This window comes from Chenopodium album, chromosome 8, assembly GCF_948465745.1.
Source record: "Chenopodium album chromosome 8, dcCheAlbu1.1, whole genome shotgun sequence".
Taxonomy (NCBI): domain Eukaryota; kingdom Viridiplantae; phylum Streptophyta; class Magnoliopsida; order Caryophyllales; family Amaranthaceae; genus Chenopodium; species Chenopodium album.
The window spans coordinates 75,246,335-75,274,294 of record NC_137841.1 but is presented as its reverse complement, the minus strand read 5'-3'; the positions used below and the strand labels follow the sequence as shown (position 1 = coordinate 75,274,294).

General features: G+C 34.3%; 3 protein-coding genes across 4 annotated transcripts; 2 read left to right on the top strand and 1 right to left on the bottom strand.

The window, feature by feature from the left end:
* The first annotated feature begins 588 nt into the window (after positions 1–588).
* Positions 589–7,307, top strand: LOC145642422 (uncharacterized). The gene is made up of 4 exons (XM_081693601.1): positions 589–1,319; positions 4,154–4,639; positions 6,362–6,877; positions 7,019–7,307. The coding sequence occupies exons 1-4, from the start codon at positions 789–791 to the stop codon at positions 7,100–7,102; spliced, it is 1,617 nt and encodes a 538-aa protein (XP_081549727.1). The 5' UTR covers positions 589–788; the 3' UTR covers positions 7,103–7,307.
* A 12,818-nt stretch (positions 7,308–20,125) lies between these two features.
* LOC145556719 (uncharacterized) lies at positions 20,126–22,576 on the top strand. Of its 2 annotated transcripts, none has more exons than XM_081618372.1 (5): positions 20,126–20,738; positions 20,835–20,911; positions 21,092–21,128; positions 21,274–21,382; positions 21,534–22,576. In XM_081618372.1, the coding sequence occupies exons 1-5, from the start codon at positions 20,414–20,416 to the stop codon at positions 22,222–22,224; spliced, it is 1,239 nt and encodes a 412-aa protein (XP_081474498.1). In that variant the 5' UTR covers positions 20,126–20,413; the 3' UTR covers positions 22,225–22,576. The 2 variants fall into 2 exon arrangements, with proteins under 2 accessions (XP_081474498.1, XP_081474497.1); XM_081618371.1 differs by having other exon boundaries at positions 21,271–21,382.
* Positions 22,577–23,395: 819 nt separating this feature from the next.
* On the bottom strand, positions 23,396–25,920 carry LOC145555519 (GDSL esterase/lipase At2g40250-like). The gene is made up of 3 exons (XM_081617254.1): positions 25,294–25,920; positions 24,562–24,835; positions 23,396–23,589 (listed from the first exon to the last, which is right to left on the bottom strand). The coding sequence occupies exons 1-3, from the start codon at positions 25,918–25,920 to the stop codon at positions 23,396–23,398; spliced, it is 1,095 nt and encodes a 364-aa protein (XP_081473380.1).
* Between the last annotated feature and the right edge of the window lie 2,040 nt (positions 25,921–27,960).

The following is a 27,960-nucleotide window of genomic DNA, read 5'->3' as shown; positions in this document are numbered from 1 at the left end:
AAAGGAAAGCAATTAAACCAGTCTAAACAGGTCCAAACCTGGATCAAACTTGAATTTTCAAGTATGTACTGGAACCAGTTCATTACCGATCGCATAAATAGGTCCAAACCGGTTTAGATCAAATCCGATTCAGGTCCGATCCGGTCCGAATCTGGACCGGTGTTCATTGCTAACGACCACGAGTATTAACAAGAAAATTAATAATTACCATTACCACCATTTATTATCAGTAACCAAGCATATTTCAAGGTATTGAACTAATTCTATACGAGCAAGACCGAATTTATCACAAAGATTAAAAAAAAATACAATTCAAGTGGCAATTATGTAAATAAATTAATAAATTGTTATTTACTAAACTACTGTATTTCCTAAACTTGCAATTTTGTAAAAACATTAATTATTGATTTATTACTACAAAATTGCCTCTTAATTTAATTTTTTTTTTTTTAACAATAAAATAGATTTATAAAAAACTAAATGGGATGTGAAATTTTTTTTTTTTAGAGTGTTGAACAATTAACTGATTATTTCTTTTTTTTTTTTTTTTTTTTTTTTTGCCCCAAGAATAAAAGTTGTAAAAAAATGTTTCAGAAAATTGGGCGAAAACACATTTCGTAATGTGCGGTAAGCTTGTACTCGTAGCTTAAAAACCATTTTCAGAGCCCGTGAAAACCCAGAATCTCGCCGCCACTTCCATTCTTCCACTTCACGCCGCCTCAGTCGCCGTCGCAACCGCCATTATCACCTCCATCAGTCCCATCCTTCCACTTTCTCTCTCCTCAACAATGGCAGTCCAAACCGAAGAACCCAACCCTATCCCCAACAATGGCGACGCCGACGACGAGCCAAAACCAGAGGAAGACGACAACAACAATGGAGAAGAAGAAGAAGACGACGATGAAGAAGATGAAGTCGCAGACGAAGACGACGACTACGACGATGAATCTCGTGCGACGGCGAAATCAAATATAGGGTTGAATAAGGAAAAAATGACGAAATTTGCGAATCGATTGAGTTCTGAACCAATAACCCTAAGAGTTCATGATGTGATTATCAAAGGGAATCTTAAAACTAAGGATTCTGTAATTGAAGCTGAGATTATGGATGACCTAAAACGAGCTTCTACACTTCAGGAGATCTTTCAAGCTGCTGCAATGGCTAATTTGAAACTTCGGCAGCTTGATATTTTCGATACGGTTAATTTTACGATTGATTCTGGACCGACGGAGTTGCCTGGTACTGCCAATGTTGTGATCGATGTTTTGGAGACGAAGAATCCTCTCACCGGTGAAATTGGGCTGTTCACTAAGCCTGGGGTAATGTTCTGTTCATCACATTTTGATCATATTATTTGAATTTATTGTTTTGTTTGAGTTTTGTTCTCCTCAAGTGAATTATCAGATTGCTGGTTGTACTTTTGTAGTGGTTTGACTTTTGATGAATGTTTGTATGATAATGTGGTATGTCTATAACAAATTTGGGGCGAGGATAGGGTATTGGTGTGGAATCGAGGTATGAGTAACTGACGAGAATTAGCATGATTAGAACCTCGAGGGTATGATACTGGTTTGCAATGTTGATCCTTTGGTAGAATTTTTTTTGGATGAATAATTTGGGTTATAAGGCTTGATTGTAAGTTTGTGAGGTTAAAGTTTTGATTTTGGACGGTGATAAACTTATAAACGCTATGGGAAAGCGTTGCTCATGCAAGTCCTGCAACCCAAGATTGTTAGAATGACTTGACTGTCTATGTAGTTGGTATAAGGGGCTAGTGATTTCGGCCTTTCATTTTTGGATGCCCACCCAATTCACCGAAGTTTAGCTCCGACTACATTCGGATCCCACCCCGCTTATGGTGGGTGAGTCTCCCAATAAGAGTTTCTGCATACGGTGAGGTTCGAACCCAAGACCTCCTAAGCAACATCAAGTTGCTTACCACTTGAGCCATCTCTTGTGGCCTTGTTTAGCAGAAGTAGCTGTTAGGTGTTGTGGTCTCATGGTGAATGCTATCTCTTAGTTCTCCTCAGAGTTATTTGAGGTCAGTTTCAAATAACCTGCTTAAACTTTTGTATTTGAGTAAACTAGCTATTGTATTGGTAAAAAGGTGAACTACTGTATTATTTCTAAAGCTAACTCCACCTCTAGTTACTAAAATTGTTAGCTTTATCAAAACACTACTTCTATCATTTAAGCTACATTGGAGTTTTACTTTTAATGAAATCTATATTTGAACTTAAAGCTCTGATACGTCACAGAGAAGTCATTGGTCTTCAAGAGTCTAGGGTTTTAGCTTTTTAGGTGCTTGGCCCACAATGGTAATTAATTATAGGGTTTTAGCATTGTTTACCATGTGTGTGTTTTTTAGTATAGAGTTTTTAATTCACTAAAATGATTGTTTTGTGTTGATATTGAAAAACTGTTGAAGTGCTTTGTGGAGATGTAATTTTAGTGAGTTTGGTTTTAGAAATGATATTCGGGGTTTTTATTGAGACAGGATATGTGTAAATGGACTTTTGTAATCCATTGTACAATGGAAAGAGAGCCATAGTAACTCCACTTTTGTATGCCTGAGGACTACATTGGGACTGAAGCTGTACCGAAGCTGTACCAATAGCAAATATTTAAAAGATGAGAGCATGAAACTTGCAATTCTGTCCAAAGAAGTCAGGATGTAAGAAGCCTTACTTCTGGCAAGCAAAGGGGCTGATTCTGGCAGTGTACCAAAAGTCTAGAGTATAAAATTACAGGACTTATATAGCTTGCATAAATTCCAAAAATAGATCTATTAGCCTTACAGTTGATAGATCTATAAGAAGTGGATGACAAGACCACTAAAATTTGGCATTTGAAACTAAGGGTGCTTAGGTTTGTCTATTTAGTTGCAGTTTTTTGGGACAAGAGGGTAGCTCCTCTCTATTTTATGACCGACGAAGTATATTAGTCATACAAGATAGTGGAAAGGAGGATAACTCTTGAAGTTTGTATTAATGATAAAGACTTATTCTGCTTGGATTTGATGTGGGCTCTGCTTAGCTGATACTCTGCAATTGATTATATACAATCTTAGCTATTAATTCCTGATTGAGAATCTTCAAGTATTTTTTATGTTGGAGAACTTGCTATTTAAACAAGGAGACATAAGGTTCATACATAGGGTATCTATCCATAATAGCAGTGTCGCTGACTCATTTCTATTCCTTCTAAGAATAGTGCTGCCAGCCTCACAATTTCTGAAATCTCATAAGTTTTGACCATAGCATCCTCAAAGCCTTAAGATAGCAAATTAATAACTCAACATTAAAAGTCATCGTCAGTGGAAACTCATTTTTACCTCTTAAAGAGGGAGTCTTCTTCATCAATTATGTAAAATGCTAAAAGAACTTTTGAGAACTCTCTGGGTTTGCCAGATATTCCTTGTCTATGACATATATCAATGAAAGATAAGGAGACGGTAAATTCAAGTAAGTTGCAAAACTTGGAGAAAATGGACTCTAAATTCAGAGTCTTCATTCAAACAAAAGAGTTTAGGCATCACTAGGCATTAGCTAGAGAAAATTGGAGGGGAGGGGTGAAAAACCTACACTTGGATCATTAATCATGAAGGGAAAGAAGTAGCTGTCAAGTTTTATTGAAAATAAACAAAGTTTAGTCTTGTTGGCCTACAGGATTAGTTGTAGATTCACTGTCAAGCCTATCAGAGTGCAAGGATGGAGGTCAGGAAGGGCAGTCCAGATGATGTGGAAACCTTATCAACTGAGAGAGTCAGCAAGAGCTTACAATGATGTGTGTAGGGTTCAGTTTTAAGGCAAACTTATAATCCCCTTTATAGGCAAAATGAGATCGACTCTTTCCCAATTATCATTAATAACAGCCATATGCAACCTAACATTTAAGACAATCTAACTATCAATATTATTTTTTAAGTGTATACCCTATTTGCCTTTTAATTACCATTGTGCTGGCAGCGGATAGACATTTGAACTTAATGCTGTGTGGTTTGAGAAGGATCATAGCATTTTTTGTGCTTATGGGCTTATGGCTTTGACACTTATTTATTTCTTTTCATAGATGTTCTGTTTCTTCCATATTTAATTTCTGCTGCTATTATACTTATGGGATGTGTTGCTAATTCTGACAATTGGCTTTATAGGCTAGATCTTGGTCCCTTGAAGGAGGTTTGAAGCTGAAGAATCTGTTTGGTTATGCTGATGTTTGGGATGGATCTGTGTCTTATGGATGGGATCAGACAACAGAGTTGAGTACTGGTGTTACACTTCCTAGATTGAGACATTGGCCCTCTCCCGTGTTTGCTCGAGCATCTCTACTCTCTCAAGACTGGCTAAAGTTTTCCTCATACAAAGAACGAGCTTTAGGCCTCGGTCTTGGTCTAATATCAACAAGGAATCATGAAATGGTATACAATTTGACATGGCGCACCTTGACAGATCCATCTCAAATGGCAGGTGAATCAGTTAGAAGACAGCTGGGGCATAGTTTATTGTCATCATTAAAGTATACATATAAAGTTGATCAGAGGAATTCACCTTTGAGGCCTACTCGGGGATATGCTTATAGTTTTACTACTTTATTAGCTGGCCTTAACCCTGATAATCGAAGTGCACGCTTTCTGCGGCAGGTATGGCATTATTCTTTCACAGTTTTCTGGAATCGTTGGATGTATCTGTTCAAGTTGATTTATAATATAAATCAAAGGTTGTATGTACCTTTGAGCAGTTTGTTACCCTGATCTCCGATCATATAACCTGGTTTTATACTATGATCTGCTACCAATTTTCATCCCTCCAGTCTCATCACATCTTTTCACTTTATTTTTTTCACTGTTGCAGATGGAATTTTATGTGACTGACAATTTTACACTGTAGTATGACCAGTTGTGTGAAATTTGAATGTATGTTATTCTGTTTACAGTTTTCTGGGAAGTAAATAAATTAAGAAGATAAAGGCTACTTATTGTTCAGGGGGAGATCCGTGTACCTTTTTTCTGGCACTGTGCTCAAAAGTTTTCAATATTTTCTCTGCATTAACTGTAAAGTGATGTGCTTTTGAAATTTCTGGGTCAACGATACCTTGCTCGCTATCCTCTTTTGATACATGTCCTTCATATGCTGTCTCTAGCTAGTGGTAGATTTGTATGTGTTCTTCAAATTGACATGAAGAATTGGTAATTATTCTTCAATTATAGTTACAAGACTTCCCAAAAAAACACCCCCTACCCTCTTCGTGTACGAAAACTAGATAAGATAATATATTTTGTATGAATCCTGAACTTTGAAAAGTCTTTTTTTCAGAATAAACATTGGTACAACGGTTGTTGGGTTGCTGTTTCTTGTTTGATCCTTCCTTGGCCTATATCCATTTGTTTTAGGTGTTAGGTCGGTTTTGAGAAACCTACCAATTTTAAGTCTATTATATGTAACCTATAAAAACTTAACTGTTCTTTATTTTTGCACCTGTGGCCTATTTGGACTTGCTGTATACTCATTGAAGTGATTAAAGGCTTAAGTAATCCATTTTGGAATTTTTGGGAGGGAATGAATCATTAGCAAACCTATGAAATTCTATGAAGTGCAGTGATGCTCATTTTGAAACACTATGCTGGTTATTCTAGGAATTGGTTTGTGGATAGCCATGGTAGCTCTAAATGAGTTTGTGTCTTATGCAGTGTGCACTCACTATCATCTTGAAACTTTATAATCTTAGCACATAAATGAGGCAGTAGATTTCCGAGCATTCCTGCAATTTATAGAAAGATTTGGGACTTGCTCTTTCAATTTGAGGTATTTGCCTCTTTTTGCTAAGTGCTCATTTTGTTTGAGTGTTGTGTGTTTTTAGTTTTTGTTTTCAAGACTTACATATAATGTGAGTTGTTTAATAAACCAATTACTAACTTTTAGTTTTTTACTTATACTAATCATGGTAGTTTTGAAACATGACAACAGTAAACGGGAAATAATATATTTTTTGCTTCCCATATTTCACTTTTCAGAATAACTGAAAACAAACAGTATTAAACTATTAACAACTAAACTCTTTAATATGTTTATTATTCCCTGGAGTTCGGCTTTGATACTGGAACCTGGATCTAACTGCTTTATTTGGGTGATGATAGTTTTTCATAATAGGGATGAAGATTATTATGGTGAAGTGTCATAATCTTTAGCTTTATTTACCAGGTTTTGAGGTTTGTCAAAGTTATTTATTGTCCACCCTACCAGCTGCTTTGATGGACGTGATTAGTCTCTGTGAATTATGAGCTGTGGCCCTTTTTAGTTGATTTTATTTATGCTCGTTTTTCAAGATAACTAAGTCAACTATTTTGCTCTAATATCCTCAACAGGAATGTGATTTCCGCTATGCAGTGCCTTTAGGATTTTGTCGTGCAGCACTTAATCTTGGAGTCTCTGCTGGCCTTATTTTCCCATGGGGGAAGGGTTTTTTGGATAGACCGTCATCTTTGCCTGATAGATTTTTCTTGGGTGGCAATACTTCACCAGTTTGTTCATTAGGAGGGCCAAGTTCAGTATTGGGATTTAAGTGCCGAGGACTTGGACCTACTGAACCACGAAGACAAACTAGAGATAAACCTGATGGTGATTCCAGTGTCGCTGCTTCTGAGAGGGATGCTGTTGGTGGAGATCTTGCTGTCTCTGCATTCGCTGATCTGTCATTTGATCTTCCATTGACAATCCTCAAGGAAGCTGGGGTCCATGCTCATATATTTGCTTCTACTGGCAACCTTGTCAAACTAACAGAGAACGAGTGGCGCAAGTTCTCCACAAAGGGCTTCATGCAGTCATTTCGAAGTACTGTTGGATGTGGTGTCATTGTTCCGACAAAATTATTACGTCTTGAGGTTAGTATATTTACTCCAATTTAATTCTATATGAGACATTGTATACATATAATAGCTCTGTTACCTTCATCTTCAGCTATTCAAATGTTATGAGTTATAGTGTTCATGATCTTAAAATTAAGTTCCTTTCTGATTGAACAGGTTAACTATTGTCACGTTGTGAAGCAATTCGAGCATGATCATGGAAAAACTGGTGTGCAGTTCTGCTTTTCATCTCCATTTTGAACATTGGAAAGAAGTTGGGATACTTTTGCAATTTCAGTATTGTACACATCTCCCAAATTTTTATAACACCGTGATTTTGACACTGAATAACTTGCCCTTTTGACTGGAAATGCAGTAAAGTGCTTTCTCCAGACGGAAATGTGAAAAAAAAAATTGTTGCATTTTGTTGGAAAATTAATTCAATAAATTGCTCTGGAATCTAGAATTGGTCGGGGATTTTGTGTAGTTTTTGTTGCAGCTTCCTAGTTCAGTTTTTTTTTTTTTTTTTTTTTTTTTTTTTTTTTTTTTTTTTTTTTTTTTTAAATTTTTTTTTAATTTTTAATTTTTTTGAAATAAAGCTTCCTACTTCAGTTATCTTTAAGTTCTTAACTATATTTTGTAACTGATTTGGTGGTAGTAAAATTCAAATTTTCACATTGCTTTACAATAACCCTAAATTGGATGATACACTTTAATTAGTCAAATTCCCCAATTTTATAAAGTCCTAAATTTAATATTTCGACCATGAACTCTAATTTTAAGATTTAATTAAAAAATTAAATCAACTATAATGTGAAATTAAAGAAATTTATCTAGGGGTGGATCTAGGATTTTCGAGATGGTGAGTCACCATCAATTATTGTTTACCCTACCTACCCTACTACACTATCATTCGTATATCACACCCATTGCACCCACCCTTAACATATCTCACCAAGAAACAACAATAAAAAAAAAAAAAAAAAAGAGTCCAAAATAAGACTGAAAATTTGAAATAAACCTATATAACCTCTGTTTTTTTTAGTTGACATGTTTTGACTTTAGCACTACTCACAAGCTCTCCTTTGGCCGTGTATTCGTTAGGACTTGATGCTAATCTTTTAGAGCCGCTTAACCTGCAAATCAAAGAGTTAGAAAAAACCCTGGGAGACCTACTTGCATAGAGGCATATTTCCTTCTAAACTTGAGACGAGGAGATGAGACAAAACACGACAAAATTTCTGATGATGTTGTTGGGTGAACTGAAGGCTGCAGTGGGGAAGAAATCTGCGTAATTGCCGGGAGTGTTGACGTAGGTTCACATGATGACCCGTGACTTGTCAAACGTATGGCTAGATCTTCTTGCATCAAATCTGGAGTTGTTTTACACCTATCGTGCCCTTCCACGGGGGGTGACTAAACTCCATTGGTGTAGAAACTTCCTGAGTTTCACAATGATCTATCTTCTTCAAAGGATTGACTACTCGGATGGTAATGAAATTCTTTTGGAGAGAACAACAGTATTGTATTGTTCGCCCTTTGGAAATTACTCCATACATTGTTGGAGTGAGATGCAAATAGGAATCAATTCGCTTCCGGCTTGATAACCGAAAACTCGATCCTGTGAGATTTGATTTTTTTGTTTCCGAAGTTCCCGTCAGGACACAATTGTTGTCAATAACGTCGGCCTAAGATCTTGGTCGGTAGGGTTGACTTTACCCTCCAAATCCAAAGAATTGACATCAACGTTCTTTTCCATTTTGGTGTTGTCTTTCACACCTAAGCACCTTTGAACATGACCATCACCATGACCATCTCCTTCCTTTCTTTTCCCCCTTTTTCCTAGCTTCCTACAATTATCTCCCTTCCCAAAATGAGCATAATCTCTAAAATTCTCATCCTCCCTTCTTACTACAAGTGCCTCATCAACGAACTTCGAAGACCAACCCAATATGGATATAACCTCCTCTAGTTTTTTTTTTGGAACTCATAGTTATTGGGATCTATTTTTAAGGCTTGTGTAAGATCCATGAAAGCTAAGAAAGGTTTATTAAGCTCTAACGCTGCAATCGCTCTTCTAAAGTAGGCCTTCACATTAGTAGTATCAAAACACAAAATCGCTGAACATAATTGACCCACTCTAACGTAGTCTTTCACCTTGATGAAGCAAGCACCCAAGTTTAGATTAAGGGACACAACTATGCCCGAAAAACATCAATTTATCCTTATCACTACAAACCGAAGCAAAGAGAAACATCTTAAGAACAAGAGTGTATTTTGAAATAGCAGACTTTATTTGATTTTGCTTGTAGAGCACGTTTCCCTTCATCTTTTAAATTCTTAACAAAATTGAGAATACCAAAAGGATTTTCCAATAGTCCTACTATAAACTCCAACCCATGAGAAGAGACATCATTCTCTTCACCATGAGAAATACACAACATCCCACTTAGTTCCTCAAAGCTAGCCATTAAAACTTAAAACAAACAAATTTAAACACCAAAGATAAAGCTAAGACTAAATCACTAAAATTTCCCTTAAATACACAAAGAACTGACCATACCTAGAAGATGAGAAAGTCGGCGAAGAAGGGAACCCGAACTCGGCTTCTTCTTCATCAACGTGACAAAGGAGGTAATTGGTAGCTTTAAACATGTGAACCTAGATAATAGTCGCCAGAGGAGACCGAAGAAGAATCCCCCAATTATTGAAACCCTAACCTACCTATACTCTGAAAAATAGAAGAGTATGGATTAGTCGAAGGAGAAAACGGTGTCCAACCACGCTTGTAACCTTAAAAAAACTGCTCGTCAGCGACCTTAGAAGAGCAGTGACGCTCAGGCCACCGGCGGCAGGGGAAAAATACGGGTGAGATGTGCTCTGTTTGAGGAGAGAAAGCATAGCATAAAAAGAAGAGCTTTTCGGGCAGCGTATAAAATAAAATATTACTTTATAATCTGTAATAAAGTTATATTATAAACAAAAAAATGTGTAATATTAAGAATGACATTTTTTTTAATGTAATCTATATTAATTATGTAGGATTGTGTATTTGAAAGGTGGAGGTTAGGTGGATCTTGGGTAAGGATTATGCGGGTCTATGGCGGGGATTAGGTGGGGGTGGATATCCAACTAGGGGGTGGGGCGGGGATGGTGATGAATTTTAGATCCGCCGCGAGGATGGGAATGCCAACATCCGCCCTGCCCCGCCTCATTGACATCCCTAATTTTAGGGGATACATTTCCGGGTCATATAATGTCGTCTGGGACCATAAATGATCATTATATGTTGTCATAAATGTTCGTGGTAGACTTGAAGTTAATTAAATCGGTGAAAGTTGTAAACCGATAAATTGACCGTTTAAAATCAAATTAGATAATTACACCCACTCAATTGGACTCCCGGAGGGTATTAGAGACCATGGTAAGCATTTTAGCAATTTTAATTTCCGTGCGAAAAAAAGTCAAAAAATTCCAAAATAAAGGCTAATATCCATGCTTTTTGAGAAATTTTGAGGTTTCGATGCCCGGTATCGAAAAGGCTTGAGATTAAAGGGGATACATCTTGGGGCCATATAATGCCGTTTGGAACCAAATATGATCATTATATGTTGTCATAAATGTTCGTGGTAGACTTGAATTAATGAAATCGGTGTAAGTTGTAAACCGGTAAATTGGTCGTTTAAAGACAAATTGGATATTTCCACCCACCCAATTGGACTCCCTGAGGGTATTAGGGACCATGGTAAACATTTCGGCAATTTTTATTTCCGGGCAAAAAACAAGTCAAAAAAATCCAAAATTAAAGACTAATATCAACGTTTTTTGAGAAATTTTGGAGGCTTCGTGGCCCGGTGTCGAAAATCCTTGAGATTTTAGGGGATAAATCTCTAGATCATATTATGCTGTTCGGAACCATATATGATCATTATTGTTGTCATCAAAGTTCGTGGTAGGCTTGAGTTTATGAAATCGATGTAGTTTTAAACCAGTAAATTGGCCGTTTAAAGGAAAATTGGATGATTCCACCTACCGAATTGGACTCCCGTAGGGTATTAGGAACCATGGTAAACATTTCTACAATTTTTATTTCCGGGCAAAAAAAGTCAAAAAATTCAAAATTTATAGGCAAACATCAACGCTTTTTTAGAAATTTTGGAGGTTTTAGGGGCCCGGTGTCGATAGGGCTTGAGATATTAGGGGATAAATCTCGGGGTCATATAATGTCCTTTGGAACCATAAATAATCATTATATGTTGTCATAAATATTCGTGGTAGGCTTGAGTTAATTAAATCGGTGCAAGTTGAAAATTGGTAAATTGGTCGTTTAAAGGCAAATTGGTTGGTTCCACCCACCCAATTGGACTCCCGGAGAATATTAGAGACCATGGTAAACATTTCGGCAATTTTTATTTCCGGGCGAAAAAAAGTCAAAATTCCAAAATTGAAGGCTAATATCGACGCTTTTTGAGAAATTTTGGAGGTTTCGGGGCCTGGTGTCGAAAAGGGTTGAGATTTTAGGGGATACATCTTGGGTCATATAATGTTGTTTGGAACCATAAATGAGCATTATATGTTGTCATAAATGTTCGTGGTAGGCTTGAATTAATGAAATAATCGGTGTAAGTTGTAAATTTAATTGGCCATTTAAAGCAAATTGGATGGTTCCATGTACCCACCCAATTGGACTCCCAGAGGGTATTAGAGACCATGATAAACATTTCGGCAATTTTTATTTCCGGGCGAAAAAAAGTCAAAAAATTCAAAAATTGAAGGTTAATGTCGACACTTTTTGAGAAATTTTAGAGGTTTTAGGGCATGGTGTCAAAAATTCTTGAAATTCTAGGGGATATATCTTTGGGTCATATAATGCCGTTTGGAACCATATATGATCATTATTTGTTGTCATAAATGTTCGTGGTAGGTTTGAGTTAATGAAATCGCTGCAAGTTGTAAACCGGTAAATAAGTCGTTAAAAGGAAAATTGGATGGTTCCATCCACCCAATAATTGGAATCCCGAAGGATATTAGAGACCATGGTAAACATTTTGGCTATTTTTATTTCCGGGCGAAAAAAGTCAACAAATTCCAAAATTAAAGGCTAATATCAACGCTTTTTGAGATATTTTGGAGGTTTCAGAGCCTGGCGTCGAAAAGACGTGAGATTTTAAGGGATACATCTCGGGTCATATAATGCAGTTTGGAATCATATATGATCATTATATGTTGTCATAAATGTTCGTGGTAGGCTTAAATTAATGAAATCGGCAAAAGTTGTAAATCTGTAAATAAGCCGTTTAAATGCAAATTAGATGGTTTCACCCACCTAATTGGACTCCCGGAGGATATTAGGGACCATGGTAAACATTTCGGCAATTTTTATTTCCGGGCGAAAAAAGGTCAAAAAATCAAAAATTGAAATCCACGTATTTTGAGAAATTTGGGATGTTTCGAGGCCCGGTATCAAAGTTTAGAGATTTTAGGGGATACATCTCGGAGTCATATAATGCCGTTTGGAACCATATATGATCATTATATGTTGTCATAAATGTTCATAGTAGGCTTGAGTTAATTAAATCGGTGCAAGTTGTAAACCAGTAAATTGGTCGTTTAAAGGCAAATAGGATGGTTTCACCCACCCAATTGGACTCCTGGAGGGTGTTAGGGACCATGGTAAACATTTCGACAATTTTGAATTCCTGGCGAAAAAAAGTAAAAAAATTCCAAAATTGAAGGCTAATATCCACGTTTTTTGAGAAATTTTGGATGTTTTAGGGCCCGATGTCGAAAAGTTTTGAGATTTTAAGGGATATATCTCGGGGTCATATAATGCCGTTTGGAACCATATATGATCATTATATGTTGTCATAAATGTTTGTAGTAGGCTTGAGTTAATGAAATCGGTGCAATTTGTAAACCGGTAAATTGGTCGTTTAAAGACAAATTGGATGGTTCCACCCACCCAATTAGACTCCCGGAGGGTATTAGAAACCATGGTAAACATTTTGACAATTTTTATTTTCGGGCGAAAAGAAGTTAAAAATTCAAATATTGAAGGCTATATCCACGCTTTTTGAGAATTTTTGAAGTCTTCAGGGCTTGGTGTCGAAAAGTCTTGAAATTCTATGGAATACATCTCGGGGTCATATAATGTCGTTTGGAACAATATATGATAATCATTTGTTGTTAAAAAAGTTCGTGGTGGGCTTGAATTAATGAAATCGGTGCAAGTTGTAAACCGGTAAATTGGCCGTTTAAAGGCAAATTGGATGGTTTCACCCACCCAATTGGACTCCCGGAGGGTATTAGGGACCATGGTAAACATTTCGGCAATTTTTATATCTGGACGAAAAAAAGTAAAAAAATTCCAAAATTGAAGGTTAATATCCACGCTTTTTGAGAAATTTCAAATGTTTCGGGGCCCGGTGTCGAAAATCATTGAGATTTTAGGGGATACATCTCGAGGTCATATAATGTTGTTTGGAACTATATATGATCATTATATGTTGTCAGAAATGTTTGTGGTAGGCTTGAGTTGATGAAATCGGTGCCAGTTGTAAACCGGTAAATTGGTCGTTTAAAGACAAATTGGATGGTTTCACCCAGCCAATTGGACTCCCGGAGGATATTAGGGATCATAGTAACCATTTCGGCAATTTTTATTTCCGGGTGAATAAAAGTTAAAAAAATTCCAAAAATGAAGGCTAATATCCACGCTTTTTGAGAAATTTTGAAGGTTTCGAGTAGAGCTGTCAATTCGGGTAAACGGATCAGGTTTGGGTCGGTAAGAGTGGGTCCGTTTAACTTGGGTCGGTTTAATTCAAATTAATTCCATAACTTATGCGGGTCAGGTTTGGGATGTGTCATGATTGAGTTAGGTCACGTCGGGTCATACTTATTATCGGGTTTGGGTCGAGTTTAGCTCGAGTTAATAACAGGTCGGGTTACATTCGGGTTGGGTTAACAATAGGTCGGATTTAATTTGGGTTTTCACGGGTTAAAACGGGGTAGGGTAATTCACGGGTTCGAGTCGGGTGCGGTTCTCGTCAATAATTTGCGAGTTAGAATCAGGACGAGTCATTCTCGGGTTTTAGTCGGGTTTGGTTCAAGTCAATAATTTGCGGGTTATAATCAGGTCTGGTCATTTTCAAGTTGGGTCATTATCGGGTTCAAGTCGGGTTCGGTTTAAGTCAATAATTTGCGGGTTATAATCAAGTTGGGTCATTTCCAAGTGGGGTCATTCTCGGATTCAAGTCGGGTTATTGTTCAAGTCAATAATTTTCCGGTTACAATCAGGATGGGTCATTTCCAATTCAGGTCATATTCGGGTTCAACTAACTATAAATAGATAATTATCATTTTTATCAAGCTAATTATTTTCTTTGGCTATATATATATGGCAATATACTAGGGAACTATAGTCTATAATTTAGGAAGATAATTATCTCCTTTAACCATACAACAAATATATACGATATTTAACTCTTAAATTTGAGGATGATGCTCCTTTCTCTTGCTGGCCTGGACCGACTTGGTCTCCCTAGACAAAATGTTTTGATCAACAATAATAAGGTGGTCTAAATTGCATTTAAGGTGATTTGAAATCGGGTTAGGAACAATTTGGGTTGAATTTAGGTCGGGTCAATAACAAGTCGTGTTGATTTTGAGTCGGGTTAGTAACAAATCAGGTTGAATTTTTGGGTCGGGTTAGTAATAGGTCTGGTAAAATTCGGGTCAGGTCAATAACAAGTCGGGTTGAATTTGAGACAGGTCAATAACAAGTCGGGTTGATTTCGGGTCGGGTTTGTAACTGGTTTGGTTAAATTCGGGTCGGGTTAGAAACGAGTCTAGTTGAATTCGGGTCAGGTTAGTAACAAGTCGCGTTTAATTTGGGTTTTGACGGGTTAAAACGGGTTTGGGTCAATTTCGGTTCAAGTCGGGCTCGATTCAGGTCAATAATTTACGGGTTACATTCGGGTCGGGTCATCTCCAAGTCACTCCATGTTCAAGTCGGGTTTTGGTCACCATTTTTTCGGGTTCATATGGGTCGGTTAATAATTGGGTTTGAGTCGGTATTTCGGGTCTGGTCAACTTTTGATAGCTCTACATATGGAAATGAGGGGAGTGGCCCCTTAGCCTTATATTGTGGTGGTAACTCTTAAATTCTTTCAATGTGGCCGGGATTCCATTACCACTACACTCCCCCTTTAATGTTTTAGTGTGGGACAAGAGAATGCTCACATGTGGGTTGTTCCAAAACTCAACATTTACATTTTTTTTGAAAGAAAAATTATTGATTAAAATTTTAAATTTGTTTTTTTTAAAAGAAAAATTATTTAACATACACCACATGCTTCACATACAATAATACAAGTACATATATACTTAGAGCTTTTGACCAAGCAAAGATTGGTGGGGAACTCTCCTTGTAATTTTGAGGTCACGAGTTCGAGCCCTATCAACTAAAAAATGCTTGAAAGTAGTGTCGTAGTGGGATTGCCTTACCTCCCCCTTTACTTTCAAGCAATGACCTAGTGTCCAGGTCCTTCATCTAACCTTAAATATTTATATACTTAGAGCTTTTCTCCTCGTAAGAAGGGTATTATTATTATTATTATTATTATTATTATTATTATTTTATTTTTTATTTTTTTTATTTTATTATTTTATTTATTTATTTTTTTTTGTTAATAAAAATGTACTCCTATATATTTATGAACATACGAAGTACTGTTGGAGTATACCAAGTATAATTAGAGCTTAGAAGTGTATAAACAATAGAGTAAAAGACAGACATACCTATAGTAAGCAGATACGAAGATCCGCATAAATAGGGTCACGAATTTTTAAACTAAAAAGGTCTTAATTTAGAGTTGGTGGGCTAAAAAAATATCGAGCGAAATAATAATATGACAACAGAACTGTTGGAAGTTGACTTTACAGCTTGTATGTTTGCTCAATATTCAATCTCACTTACCAACATTTCCATCATTTTTCTACAATTTGCATCTATTTTCCAGCTTCTACAACTTTGTCATCATCAAGTTAATTGTATGTCCCTTTTTTTAAATTCCGACTTATACTTGGTACGTACAAGTAATGTATGATTATATGAATATATGCATAAATACATATATAAATAAGAATCATACATAATACCTCGTAGTAATTTAATTAGAAATGTATTACTCCTATATAAAAAGGGATATATATGTGAAGAGTGCATGAGAGTTGAAGAAGTAAGACAACTATTGTAACAAGTAATATATATATATATATATATATATATATTAGCATAATCATCTTATATCATTTCTTCATTACGACTTTATGAAAGTTTAAGACAATGTGATTATTAATTCTTGACAAAGTGCAAATCATCCCGCATTTGTATGATGCATATAGAAACATATACGGAGTAGCTAGTTTTAAAAAAATAACATAATAATTATTATTTTTTTTTTTTTTTTGAGGAAACATACATAAAATTAAATGTATCACAGAACATTAATTAAATTAAATAAATAATATATAATGTTAATAATGTATTTAATTTGAACTAGTAATGTAATGATATTGACAAAAACTAATCCAGATGAATGGAGTATTATTGTTCCACATTGCCTTAATAACACGTTGATAACCTTAAATCTCACATTCCAAAGGATCGGAGCAAATTGTTCATTATATTCTATGAAATTTGCGTATTAGTAGACTAGTATAAATCGAATTCCTAGTCTTGTTGCTTGTGGTGGAGGGAAAAGAAGATGAAGAAAAAAGTAATAATTATTTTAATAATTTTATTATTATGTTGAGGCTAAGAAAAATTTTCATAGACGAGAGGTGTAGAATTTTACTTAAAATTGATTAATTGACAAATCAAACAAATCACAAGAAAGAATATCTATACAACCTTGATTTACTTGGACGGCTCACTTTTGTACCCTCAGGATATCCGTGATTAACTTAGCCAAATATGAAAATAATTAATTAATAAAGTTAGCAAGCAATTCAATAAATTATAAAGTATAAACCCTTTTAAGTGTAAAAATTACTAGTTTATGATAAATTCGTGTACAAAAAGTAGTAGAGTTGAGATTTTTTTTTTTTTTTTTTTTTTTGGGTGTTCAATAATACTTGGGCATGCAAAATAATTAAATAAAGGAGCATTAAAAAGGAAATACATACACGAGTGCAGAATATTTATAAAGTTTAATTCATTTCATTTTATTTCATGCGAATGTCTTTACTTTAAGAAAAGTCTTTCGGTCAGAAGTCAACTAGTTCATTGCATTCTTGCCAAAGAGAGACTTAGCCGCACGAATTCAGAATTTTTACAAAACATATGTGCTGTCTAACGTTATAATATCTACAACTTCATAGACAACCATCAACAATCTATCTTTATATTTTAGATGTATTACAAGTAGACAACAAAATTTAATATTGTCTAATTAATTTCAATTTGACCAAAATATGAAATAAGTCTAGGTTAGGTCATGTTCTATTCACATTATTATCACTTATTTTAAATCTTAGAATAGCATACAATTCAAATAAGATAGGTTTAGTAAAATAAATTCTGATAATGGTGGTTACTCAAATTCGATCCAACTAAAAATAAAAATAAGTGTTAATAAGTTTAGATAACATAAGTGAAATTCAAGTGAGTATAACCCACCCTTAAATCACAATATATTTCGAATAAATAGTGAATTAGTGATGAAGGACTTTTTCACAAAATGCTATGGTACCTTGAGTCAACTATATACACACCTAGTAAAATTGAAATACTCCATGACTTATACATTTCTCATCATTTTATATAGAATCTGATACCTTAATGTTATTTAATAAGAACATATTTTGTGTACTGTAGAAATGATTTTTTTTTTTTTTAATTTTTTACATAATAATATGGTAAATACTCAGAATACCTAGCTCATATTTTTGGTGAACTTTTTCTCTTTAATTGTATTTTAGAAAGTGCGCATTTGTTTTGGTTCATACTAATGTTGGCTGAGCAAAACAGATGAATAGAGTACGTAGTATTGGAATTTAAATTAATAGCTGAGTGAGATGCGAAGATATTGGGTGTCAGAGTGTCAGTTGTCAGTGACGATATCATGTTTGTTGTTGCTGTTATTTTAGCCTATAATAAGATGGAGAATTAGGGCATCTACTATTCCCTTTTCTTCCCATGTCACCCCCTTGTTAACTTAACTAGCTATATGCCACCCACCCTGCTCCTTTGGAATTATTTTGGGACATACTATCAAACTGATTACTCAGAATTAAACTTAGTTATAATTTTCATTTAAATAATTAATTGACCATTATTCTTAATTATCAAATACATACAAACAAAAGTTTGGTGAGAAAATACATTCAATAATAACAAATGATTCTACTAAGTAGAGATAGAGTGAGTACGTTATTTATCACTTTATACTTAGTACGTTTAAGAAAATCAGACGGACAATAATCTGAGTCGAAATTTCACAATTGACAATGTTGATTAATTAAGTGGCCTTTGATACAAAGCCGATAGCCGTTGACTAGAGGTAGGCAGAAGATGAAGAAAGTATAGTTAAGATCGAGTATTAGTTTTAATTTTGCACGCACACACACACAAACAACACAGAGGGAGAGAGATCCGTGAATATAGACGTAAAGGACAAAGATACACCCAACAAAAGTATTCTTTTCAATCCCCACTCTAATGTTTCATCCACATGCACATGATTTTTAGTTGTTATTTTGTCTTTCCTTTTTTTTTTAAATAAATAAATAAATAAATATAATAAAAATAATTGTAGCATGTATTTCTTCTCAACATATACATGCCATGCAATGCCACCTAGTTATACTTTTCACGGGATTATGATAAGTGATCGAGTTCCTCTATTGAATATCCTTTAGCCTTGGATTTAATTTGCTTCTTCTTCGAAATTTGTAAACAATAATACTTTTTAATGAAATTATACAAGGACAATATGTATGTTCTAAGTATTTATTAGTTTTCAATTGCTTCGATATTATCATATTATACAATTAACAATTTACTACAAATTAGTCTTGGTTATTTGTAATGCTAAATAGTTAATGTATGTCAGTCTCTCAATGAAAAAATAAGAAAATTGTGAATTTATTCTCATATATTTTAATATGTTAGTTAGTAGTTACATGACATGTATACTACACTACACAACACAACAAAGCTATCATGCTCATTCAGGCTTAGATACACTAATACACTTATACACTTAAGTAACGTGGTGTCACATAACATGTGCATTTGATCATGTATTATCAACTACCATACATACACGTACTTGAGTAACTGTGGGAGTGTTGAATTTATGTCTTTCTACTTCTACAGTTCTACATGACCAATCTTTAAATCACTTATTTTTAAAAAGTTAAATGGGTGTTAGCTAGATTAGATCATATAATCACTTGTTTGTTTTAATACTAACCAAGTTTCTTTTAAGCGTATTATTAAAGCAATATTAAACATTACTTTTCCAGAATGCTTTCTACATTCCAAGCTCGATCTAATCAGCTCTAATAACTGAAAACATAAAAAAAAAAAAAAAAAAAAAAAAAAAAAAAAAAAAAAAAAAAAAAAACGATTACAAACAATCCCTTAGTCCGATTGTAGACTCGTCAATAAGGTAACAACACATATGTGCATGACACAACACACGCTCATATATATGAATGTCCAAAACACTTTTCATTGGTTAAACTGTAAGCTAGTAGCTACATCATCATTGAAAAAGTAAGAGTTGTTCTTTTTACCTTTCCCATGATAATTGATCCAGACCACCCTAAGAATTGCTTATTAAATAGTTTTAAAAAATAAATTATAAAATAATTAGAGCTAAGCATGAGTGAAAGCACCGGTAACCAACTATTTAGAATTTAACCAATTAACCTAACTGACATATGTATGTATATGTCGCAATTAAGTAGTCACAACATATTCAATATAATACGTGGTTGTAAACCTAATGTTAAACTTTATATCACTGGTTATTCTTGTCCAACTTTCATTTCTACCTGTAATTCCCCCCTTCATACAAGCTACAACCAACAACACACCCAATAAATGAAGTCCAAAATACATGACGTATATGTAAAGCAGTATTGATATATCCTTCTCCTTGCCCTAGCTAGCTAATTAAAGCATCATGCAATGCAGGCCATACAGCTCACATAAAGAAAGACTTAATTTTTAGAGAGATAAAGTAGTTAGAGAGAGAAATTATAGTTTATACATTATATATTTAACTAAATAGTATATATATAACAAGAGTATAATGGTAGGAATTTCTCCAAATTCTCTAAGACCTCACCTGCTTAATTTCATTCTCAAAAAAGAATAATTCTTCCTAATCCTCTCTTTAATTATTCATATTATACATACATACTCCATTATTTTTCCTACAATAATTCCCTCTTACAAAGACCTAGCTAACTATAACATATAGTCTTATATTCTATAATCAACTTGCCTTTCGAGTTTATTAAAAGGCAAGATTAGTGAGAGAAGTAAAGAGATTAATCATGATTAGGGCAGCAAGTGCTAGCACAGAAGGATCCAAAACAAGCCTTTCCAATGATAGAATTGATGAGTGTGAGGAGGATGATGACAAGGTACTAGAGGAAGAAGAGGTTGATGATAATAATAGTAATGATAGCAATAGCAAGGTGATCAAGATCAATGGCTCGAGCTCGAGTACGAGCACCGTTGAGGAGAATGAAAAGAAAGGGCCAACCTCATCAGGATCCGTGAGGCCGTATAACCGGTCCAAGATGCCTAGGCTCCGGTGGACACCGGATCTCCATCTTTGCTTTGTTCATGCTGTTGAGAGGCTAGGAGGACAAGAAAGTAAGTAGTAATAATGATACTACTCTTTGTAATTAGCAATTTAAGGGTGTGAATAATTTACTAATTAATTAAGGTTTTTGTGATGAAATTGTGTAGGAGCAACACCTAAGTTGGTTCTTCAGTTGATGAATATCAAAGGTCTAAGTATTGCTCATGTCAAGAGTCATCTTCAGGTAAATAAAATTAGTCAAATCAACTAGATAATTTTTAATATGAGCAATCTAATTAATAAGTAAAAGTTATTAATTAAGTCCTTTCTAATTTGTATTTTGTTTAGTTATTCATGTTAAATTTCTGTTTTTAGCTATATATTGACTCCTTAAAATGATTTTATTTTTGTATTTTGTTTTCAGATGTACAGAAGCAAAAAGATTGATGAATCAAATCAAGGTAATTAATTTAACTTGCTTTCTATACAACATTTAAATTAGATTAACTAGGGTTTTGTAGTCTTTGATTATTCTCTATGTGTCTAGATTAAACTCTTATCTAATTTCATTTATTTCGATGTTCTCGATTGATTATTTTGAAGCAGCTTTGAGCAATCAAGGGCTATTCGCTGATGGAAGAGATAATATTTACAACCTTAGCCAGCTACCTATGTTACAAGGCTACAATAATCAAAGATCGCCTTTTAGTCTAAGGTACTAAAACCAATAGCCCTAGAAATAAGCAAAATATATGAATCGAACAATTGAATCATTTATATACTTATCAAGATATAGATTGATAATTGGATCCCTGATAATTTATCATAAACTAAATTATATATTTGTTCCAATTGTGATTAACTAGGTATGGTGATCCTTCTTGGAGAGGTCATTCGACGAGCCAGATGTATGCTCCTTACAACATTGGGACTTCATCCGATAGGTCTAGAAACGGATTGAGTTTTGGTACTCTTCCGGAAAGGGTGATGTTTTCTAGTACTAATAGCAATTCTCAAGCCGGTATCAAAAATCTCTTCCAAGGGCAAATTTCAAATTGGAGAACCCAACAAACACTCAAAAAAACCCCTATTTCTCAAAGCAATAATGGATCATCATCATGTCAATCTACAAGTAGGCCAAGGTCTAACATGGAGTTAAATCTAGCAATTAGTCCAACTCAAGAAGTAGTCGTCGAAAGAAAAGAGAGATCAAACCCTTTGAACTTCCTTAAACCCTCAAACATCAATATCAAGCAAGGGATTACTCCTAACAATAACCATTTGAAAAGGAAAGCTATGGATTTGGATCTCTCTCTTGCCCTAGCTCCAAAAGATATCGACGATCCATTAGCCAAGAAAAACACAAAGGATAAAGAGGTTATTGGAAGTGATGAATTACTATCACTTTCTTTGCAATATCCACCACCATTATCGTCTACCTCGGAACATGACCAGCTCATTAGCAAGTTGAAGGAAGGAGATGCAAGTAGTAGGATGAATAATAATAATAATAATAACAAGCAAGAAACAAAGACAAGTTTGGATCTGACTTTGTGAATGAAGACAATTGATGAGTGAGATCTTGATGTACTTTATTGCAAAAAGTAGATAATTATATCTATTGCATATAATATACCAAAGGTAATGACAAATTAACTTGTCCTTAGCACTAATATTAATATTTTGTTGTTACATATATATGATCACTATTTTGGTTGCATGCTTGTACACTAAATATTCTAAGTGTCTAGGAAATCGAATATCAGCTAAGAGTTGCATAAAAGAAGGACCAGTTACATTAGTTAATTAACAATAATATATTTTGATTTTTGTAAAATTCTCGATATACTTCATTACTGAGAATCCTTGCTTGCATGATTTATTATCATTTTAGCTGTCTCAAACAAGACAAAAATGCCATCAGAATCTTGCTTGCATGAAAATTTTGTGTGTGTGAGTTTGTATTTTTATTTTTCTAAGTCTATAGTATAAGAATTTAATCTGAGCCAGACAAGTTGTTGATTCGATATTTTATATCAAGAAATGATTATTTGTGGATTGTAATTCGATGCTTGTGAAAAAAAATCTTTTCAGATTAAATATATATACTGCATTATTGCTGTTGCGAAATGAAAATGAAAATGTCAAAAAAAAAAAAAAAAAATAAAAAATAAAATAAAATAAAATAAAAATGAAAATGAAAATTCTACACATTCTTTCTTTTAGTTGTCATTTACTTTTCTTTTCAGATTAATAATCTATATATAGTAGCCGCAAGTTCTTAAATCCATGATTTGGCTTAAAATTAGGCACGGTAATGTGTAATCAATATTCAATATGTGTTCGAAAGTGATTTTTTAGCATGTGTCTATTATACATCCAAAATTATATAGAAAATTCATGTATCTACTCCTAAAAATTAGATGTTTCATGCATATTGGGGATATATAGGTCACTGAATAAATTTAATTTTATAAGTAAATGGATGATTATAAAGGAAAACTGACTGGAAAACCGGCCAATAAATATCTAATGAACTTATATTGAAATATCTATTCTAATTTGTCATGCATAAAACCAATAACCTATATATTTTCTGATTATGCATGCACACCAATATGACTATCTATATGTATAAGCCTAATATTCCTAACTAGCTATGATCAAATATAAGCATTTGTATGATTACTACTCGTATTGTTCGTTGATCCCGGTGTTAATTATTTAGTTAATTAAGTAGTGTGGGAAGCACATTAGTAGTCAATGCATTGGCAAGAACATAGTGTGCAGCTTGTGTAGGGTGAATTGAATCCCAGAAAACATAAGTTGAAGGATTAGAGCAAGTCAAAACCGGTGTATTGCATAGACTGCCTGATTCCAGTATTCCTGTGCCACAACATCCTTCAAGTGTCGTTTGAAAACCTGCATTCATTACACAATTTCGATTTCATTATACGGAGTGTTATTCAATTCACCTACAATGTTACAATATACAACCTTGGTTTTTACACTTACTAGAACAACAGTAATACTTTTAGCTAGGAATGTAAGAATGTGGCTACTTCAACTACAAAGAGGTTTTACCGTGTATGAATGTGTAATGTACATGTACATGTACATGGAATAGAATTTACGAGCAGGAAAGTAAGTTTATATCCACTATACTTTTTTATTTTTTTTAATGTACGTGACAACTTTAAACTTTAACTTAGCTAGATATAGGGAAATATAGCAAATTAGCACCAAGACTTTAACTCTATGTTCAAATTACCCCCTTAACTTTTAATTATAGCAAATGGACCCCAAAACTTAACATATCGTGCAACGTACATCTGAGCATCATTATTTAACAATAAATTCATCAAAACATGCTAATTTTTTGTATTAATAATAAGCATTAAGAGTATTATACATGCGTTATATTTCTTACCATTTCAATTAAATGTGAGCAATTGAAGAGATTAATCAAGTATGATGGTTTGCTAAATTCCGTTAATTTTTTCGCCCTTTGTCATATTTCAGTGTCGATAATTTCTATATTTTATAGTATGTATTTAATATGTATGATAATGTATATGCACAATATTTTGGATGTAATTAATTTTTTTTTAACTTTTTTTTGTCTTTTATTGAAGTATATTTTATGAAATTTATATATTTTAATGTGATTTTGCTCAAATTTGATGTATAGGTTTTGATTGCACAATTATATTAAGTTGTGGGGTTAATTTGCTACAAGTAAAAGTTATGGGGTTACTTTACACCTGCAATAAAAGTGTTGGGGCTAATTTGCTACTACACCCGCTAGATATATATGTATATATAAGAAACGTGCATCATGTATACGTACTACATGATAACATAAATGGACTATATAGACGGAAAAATAGTTACCGTATGGTTGAGGTTGGTTAATCATATCGAGCAAAGGATTGTAAACATCTGCATAGGCAAATCTAGCATTGGGGTGTTGAGATTGCAACCCAATAAGTAGGGATTGGAGCTTCCCATTGTAGATTAAAGCATCTGAATTTTGTTGATCAACACAAACTCGTTGCAGCCAATGCATGCTAGGAATGATGCTGCCAACACTCACTTGGATTGGCAAGCACCCTAGTGGTGGAAGACCCGCCACCGCGAACCTTCTTGCTCCTAGGTTGTAAAGCGACTGTAACAACCAAATTAATAGTGAAAATATGAAGAAAAAAAAATTAATAACTCGTATATATTTTTTTGGGAAAAAAATGATAGAGAATGTATAAAATTATCTTTATATTCATCCTAAAATCTAAGGTCCACCAAAACCCTAACTGAATACTAGCTAGGCCGTTGGTAGCCCAAGCCAATTTACCTTTTCTTTGTAACTGGATTATCATCAACTTATTCAATTCATCAATTACTATTTATGTCTTTTTAAAAGTTAGTTAGCATCTACAAGATCGAGTGAGTAGTCTATGGTAGATATATATGTCAAAGACTCGAGACATTAATTAGTCACACAACTATCATTAACATTTAACTAATATATAACATTAAAAAAATTACTGAATCAAGATAACATACCAAACAATTAATTAAGTAATTAGAAAGAACAGTAATTACTTATAATGCGTAACAATAACATACCTGAATAATAAACTGAAGCCTAGAAATAAGAAGATCCGAGTAACTTGATGGTGAGTATAACAAAGCTTGAGTCGGCAAATCAAAGTAATTAATCAACATATCATTTGATCCAACCGATATTAAAAACATGGCATTTTCTACGGTCCAACTCGTTTTCTCTTGACCCACAATTTTCTTCATTCTTCCTAAAGCCTCTTCAAAGTAACTCAGCTGAGCCGTCAGATCAAGCGCATGAGTAATCCCAATCGTTAGATCATCTAAACCGGACCCAGCCGAGGCGAAACTAACCCCTGTTAATAATTCCTGGTCTGATACGGTCCGGTTCAAGTAAGCCGGAATAAAGTCTTTTAGACCGAGTGAGGCTGCTATATAGTCTGGTGCAATTCGACCGTCAGAGAACCGGCCGGTTGGGATTCTTCCAGGAAAGTCTTCTCCATATGGCTGGTGGTCTGCCCGGAAGAGTGCCGTCGGAATGTAGTTGTTGTTGCCGGGGTCTACCGTTGAGTCCCCGAACACGTAGACGGCTGTTATTGGTTGCGTGGCGGCCAAGGTTGTGGTCAAGGTAGCGGTAGTAAGGAGTAGTATGAATGTAAGGGTGATCATCATGATGCTGAGTTTTGTTGCCATGTTTGTGAGAATTATGATTATGGAGGTTATTAGTGAATTTGTTTTTAAAGAATTTATAGGTTTAATATTATAGCACTATTTGTTAATTTGTGAATAATTAAAATTATAATTTAATAATAATATAGAATTTATCAGTAATTATCTATGAGTTTGGATCATAGTAAACTCAAACCTTGAGTTTATCTTATATTCTTTTTTTTCAATGAATACTTTTGCATAGTATTAGTAGGAAACTAAACAATAAATCCCAAGGATTGAGTTTTAATTACAAACTTGCCTATAATTTCATGTAAATGCTAGATTGTGATAAGTGCTTTGGTATTAAAATTATATTTAGGACTTAAATTTAATGGATGATAATTAAAATAAAAAAGGAATAGAAAATTTGCATGAACGGGAGTTAACATGCAAAGAAAATGTTTCTTTGTTGTCAAGCATTCAAGCTTGTTTGGTTTACTTGTTCTTAATTTCTGAATTTATTGGGTTGGGCTATATTAAATGGGCAAAGCCTTTTTAAAGCCCAATTTGTCTTTTGGCCCATATATGTTTCGTTAAAGTCCAGGACGAAACTCACTAAAGGCCCTTAACGTCTTAACTTATTTCTCTCGTGTTCGATGAATCGATGATTCTACAACGGTGATTCGGTGAATTTGTTTTCACTAGATTAGTAAGTTTGCAACGTTAAAAGTACTCCAAAAATCCTAAGAGGATCCACATGTCTTACAATTTAAGCTACACATACATTACAAACTTACAAGGTGACTCATGATCGTTCTCAAACTAAGTTAATTTAAGCTATAACCTCTTGTAATTTTTGTAGGTCTTACATGTTTATTAAATTTTCAAACAAAATAAAAAAAAAAATTATAAAATCAATGCAAAAATAAAAAATCACAAATAATTTAATCATCCAAATGGACAACTCTTACATTGGGGCGGAGTGAAACCGTGGAAGTACATAGTTTTGTAAAGCTAATTAGTTTCACCAAAACTTGTTGAGTTCAGGAACAACCCACATGTGAGCATTCTCTTGTCCCACACTAATTCACTAAAAATGGAGAGTGTAGCGGTAATGTAATCTCACATTGAAAGAATTCAAGAGATACCACCACAATATAAGGCTAAGGGGCTACTCCTCATATAGTCATATGGTTTTGAGGTGGAACCTCCTTGGTCTTGTACAGTAGTGGACTTGTACTCTCCTGTGACGGGTACGGCCTAGACCCGTATTTAACATGGTATCAGAGTCAGGCCCACGATCTCACGATTGGGGCCTTACTGGCTAAAGTATACTGGGCCAAAAACTATGGACAACTCACATGTGAGAGGGAGTGTTGAGTTCAGGAACAACCCACATGTGAGCATTATCTTGTCCCACACTAATTCATTAAAAAGGGGGAGTGTAGTGGTGGAATCCCACATTGAAAGAATTCAAGAGATACTACCACAATATAAGGCTAAGGGACTACTCCCCTTATTGCCATATGGTTTTGAGGTGGAACCTCCTTGGTCTTATAAAGTGGTGGACTTGCACTCTCCCGTAACGGGTGCGGCCCAGACCCTTATTTAACAAAACTACACCCTTTGTAGCTCCACAATGATTAGCTACTAGCTCTAACTATTTAAAAAATGTTTACCTAACTTGGCAATCTCCATTATACTTGTATGTCACATATCCACCATCATTTAATTACACATGAATAACATGTACTCCGTATCATATACTCAAAAGTCGCCCCTCATTTTAATCGAAACCAATTATTTTGTCTATCTAATATTCTTAATAACGCTTGATCAATATAGTTCATGATTATAATATATACGATGAGCACACGACTATGCGATTAATGTCAATTATATGCAACAATTCCATGAACACCTAAAATAAAAAATCTCAATGGAGGAAACGACTAATTACTCAAAGATACCCGAATATCCCAACCTATTTAAAACCAGAAAAAACAAACCAAGAAAACATTTTTGAGACGAAAATATAGCATTAGAAACATAACAGAATTAACAAAAATGAAAATTTTCCCC

Excerpts from the sequence above, each read along its gene's own strand:
- LOC145555519 (XM_081617254.1), bottom strand. The coding sequence starts at position 25,920 with ATGGCAACAAAACTCAGCATCATGATGATCACCCTTACATTCATACTA. Across the intron at positions 24,836-25,293 it reads GGCTTCAGTTTATTATTCAG|TCGCTTTACAACCTAGGAGC; the intron begins GTATGTTATTGT and ends TGGTTGTTACAG. Across the intron at positions 23,590-24,561 it reads TAACCAACCTCAACCATACG|GTTTTCAAACGACACTTGAA; the intron begins GTAACTATTTTT and ends TAATGAATGCAG.
- LOC145556719 (XM_081618371.1), top strand. The coding sequence starts at position 20,414 with ATGATTAGGGCAGCAAGTGCTAGCACAGAAGGATCCAAAACAAGCCTT. Across the intron at positions 20,912-21,091 it reads ATGTCAAGAGTCATCTTCAG|ATGTACAGAAGCAAAAAGAT; the intron begins GTAAATAAAATT and ends TTTTGTTTTCAG. Across the intron at positions 21,129-21,270 it reads GATTGATGAATCAAATCAAG|CAGCTTTGAGCAATCAAGGG; the intron begins GTAATTAATTTA and ends ATTATTTTGAAG.
- LOC145642422 (XM_081693601.1), top strand. The coding sequence starts at position 789 with ATGGCAGTCCAAACCGAAGAACCCAACCCTATCCCCAACAATGGCGAC. Across the intron at positions 1,320-4,153 it reads GGCTGTTCACTAAGCCTGGG|GCTAGATCTTGGTCCCTTGA; the intron begins GTAATGTTCTGT and ends TTGGCTTTATAG. Across the intron at positions 4,640-6,361 it reads GTGCACGCTTTCTGCGGCAG|GAATGTGATTTCCGCTATGC; the intron begins GTATGGCATTAT and ends TATCCTCAACAG.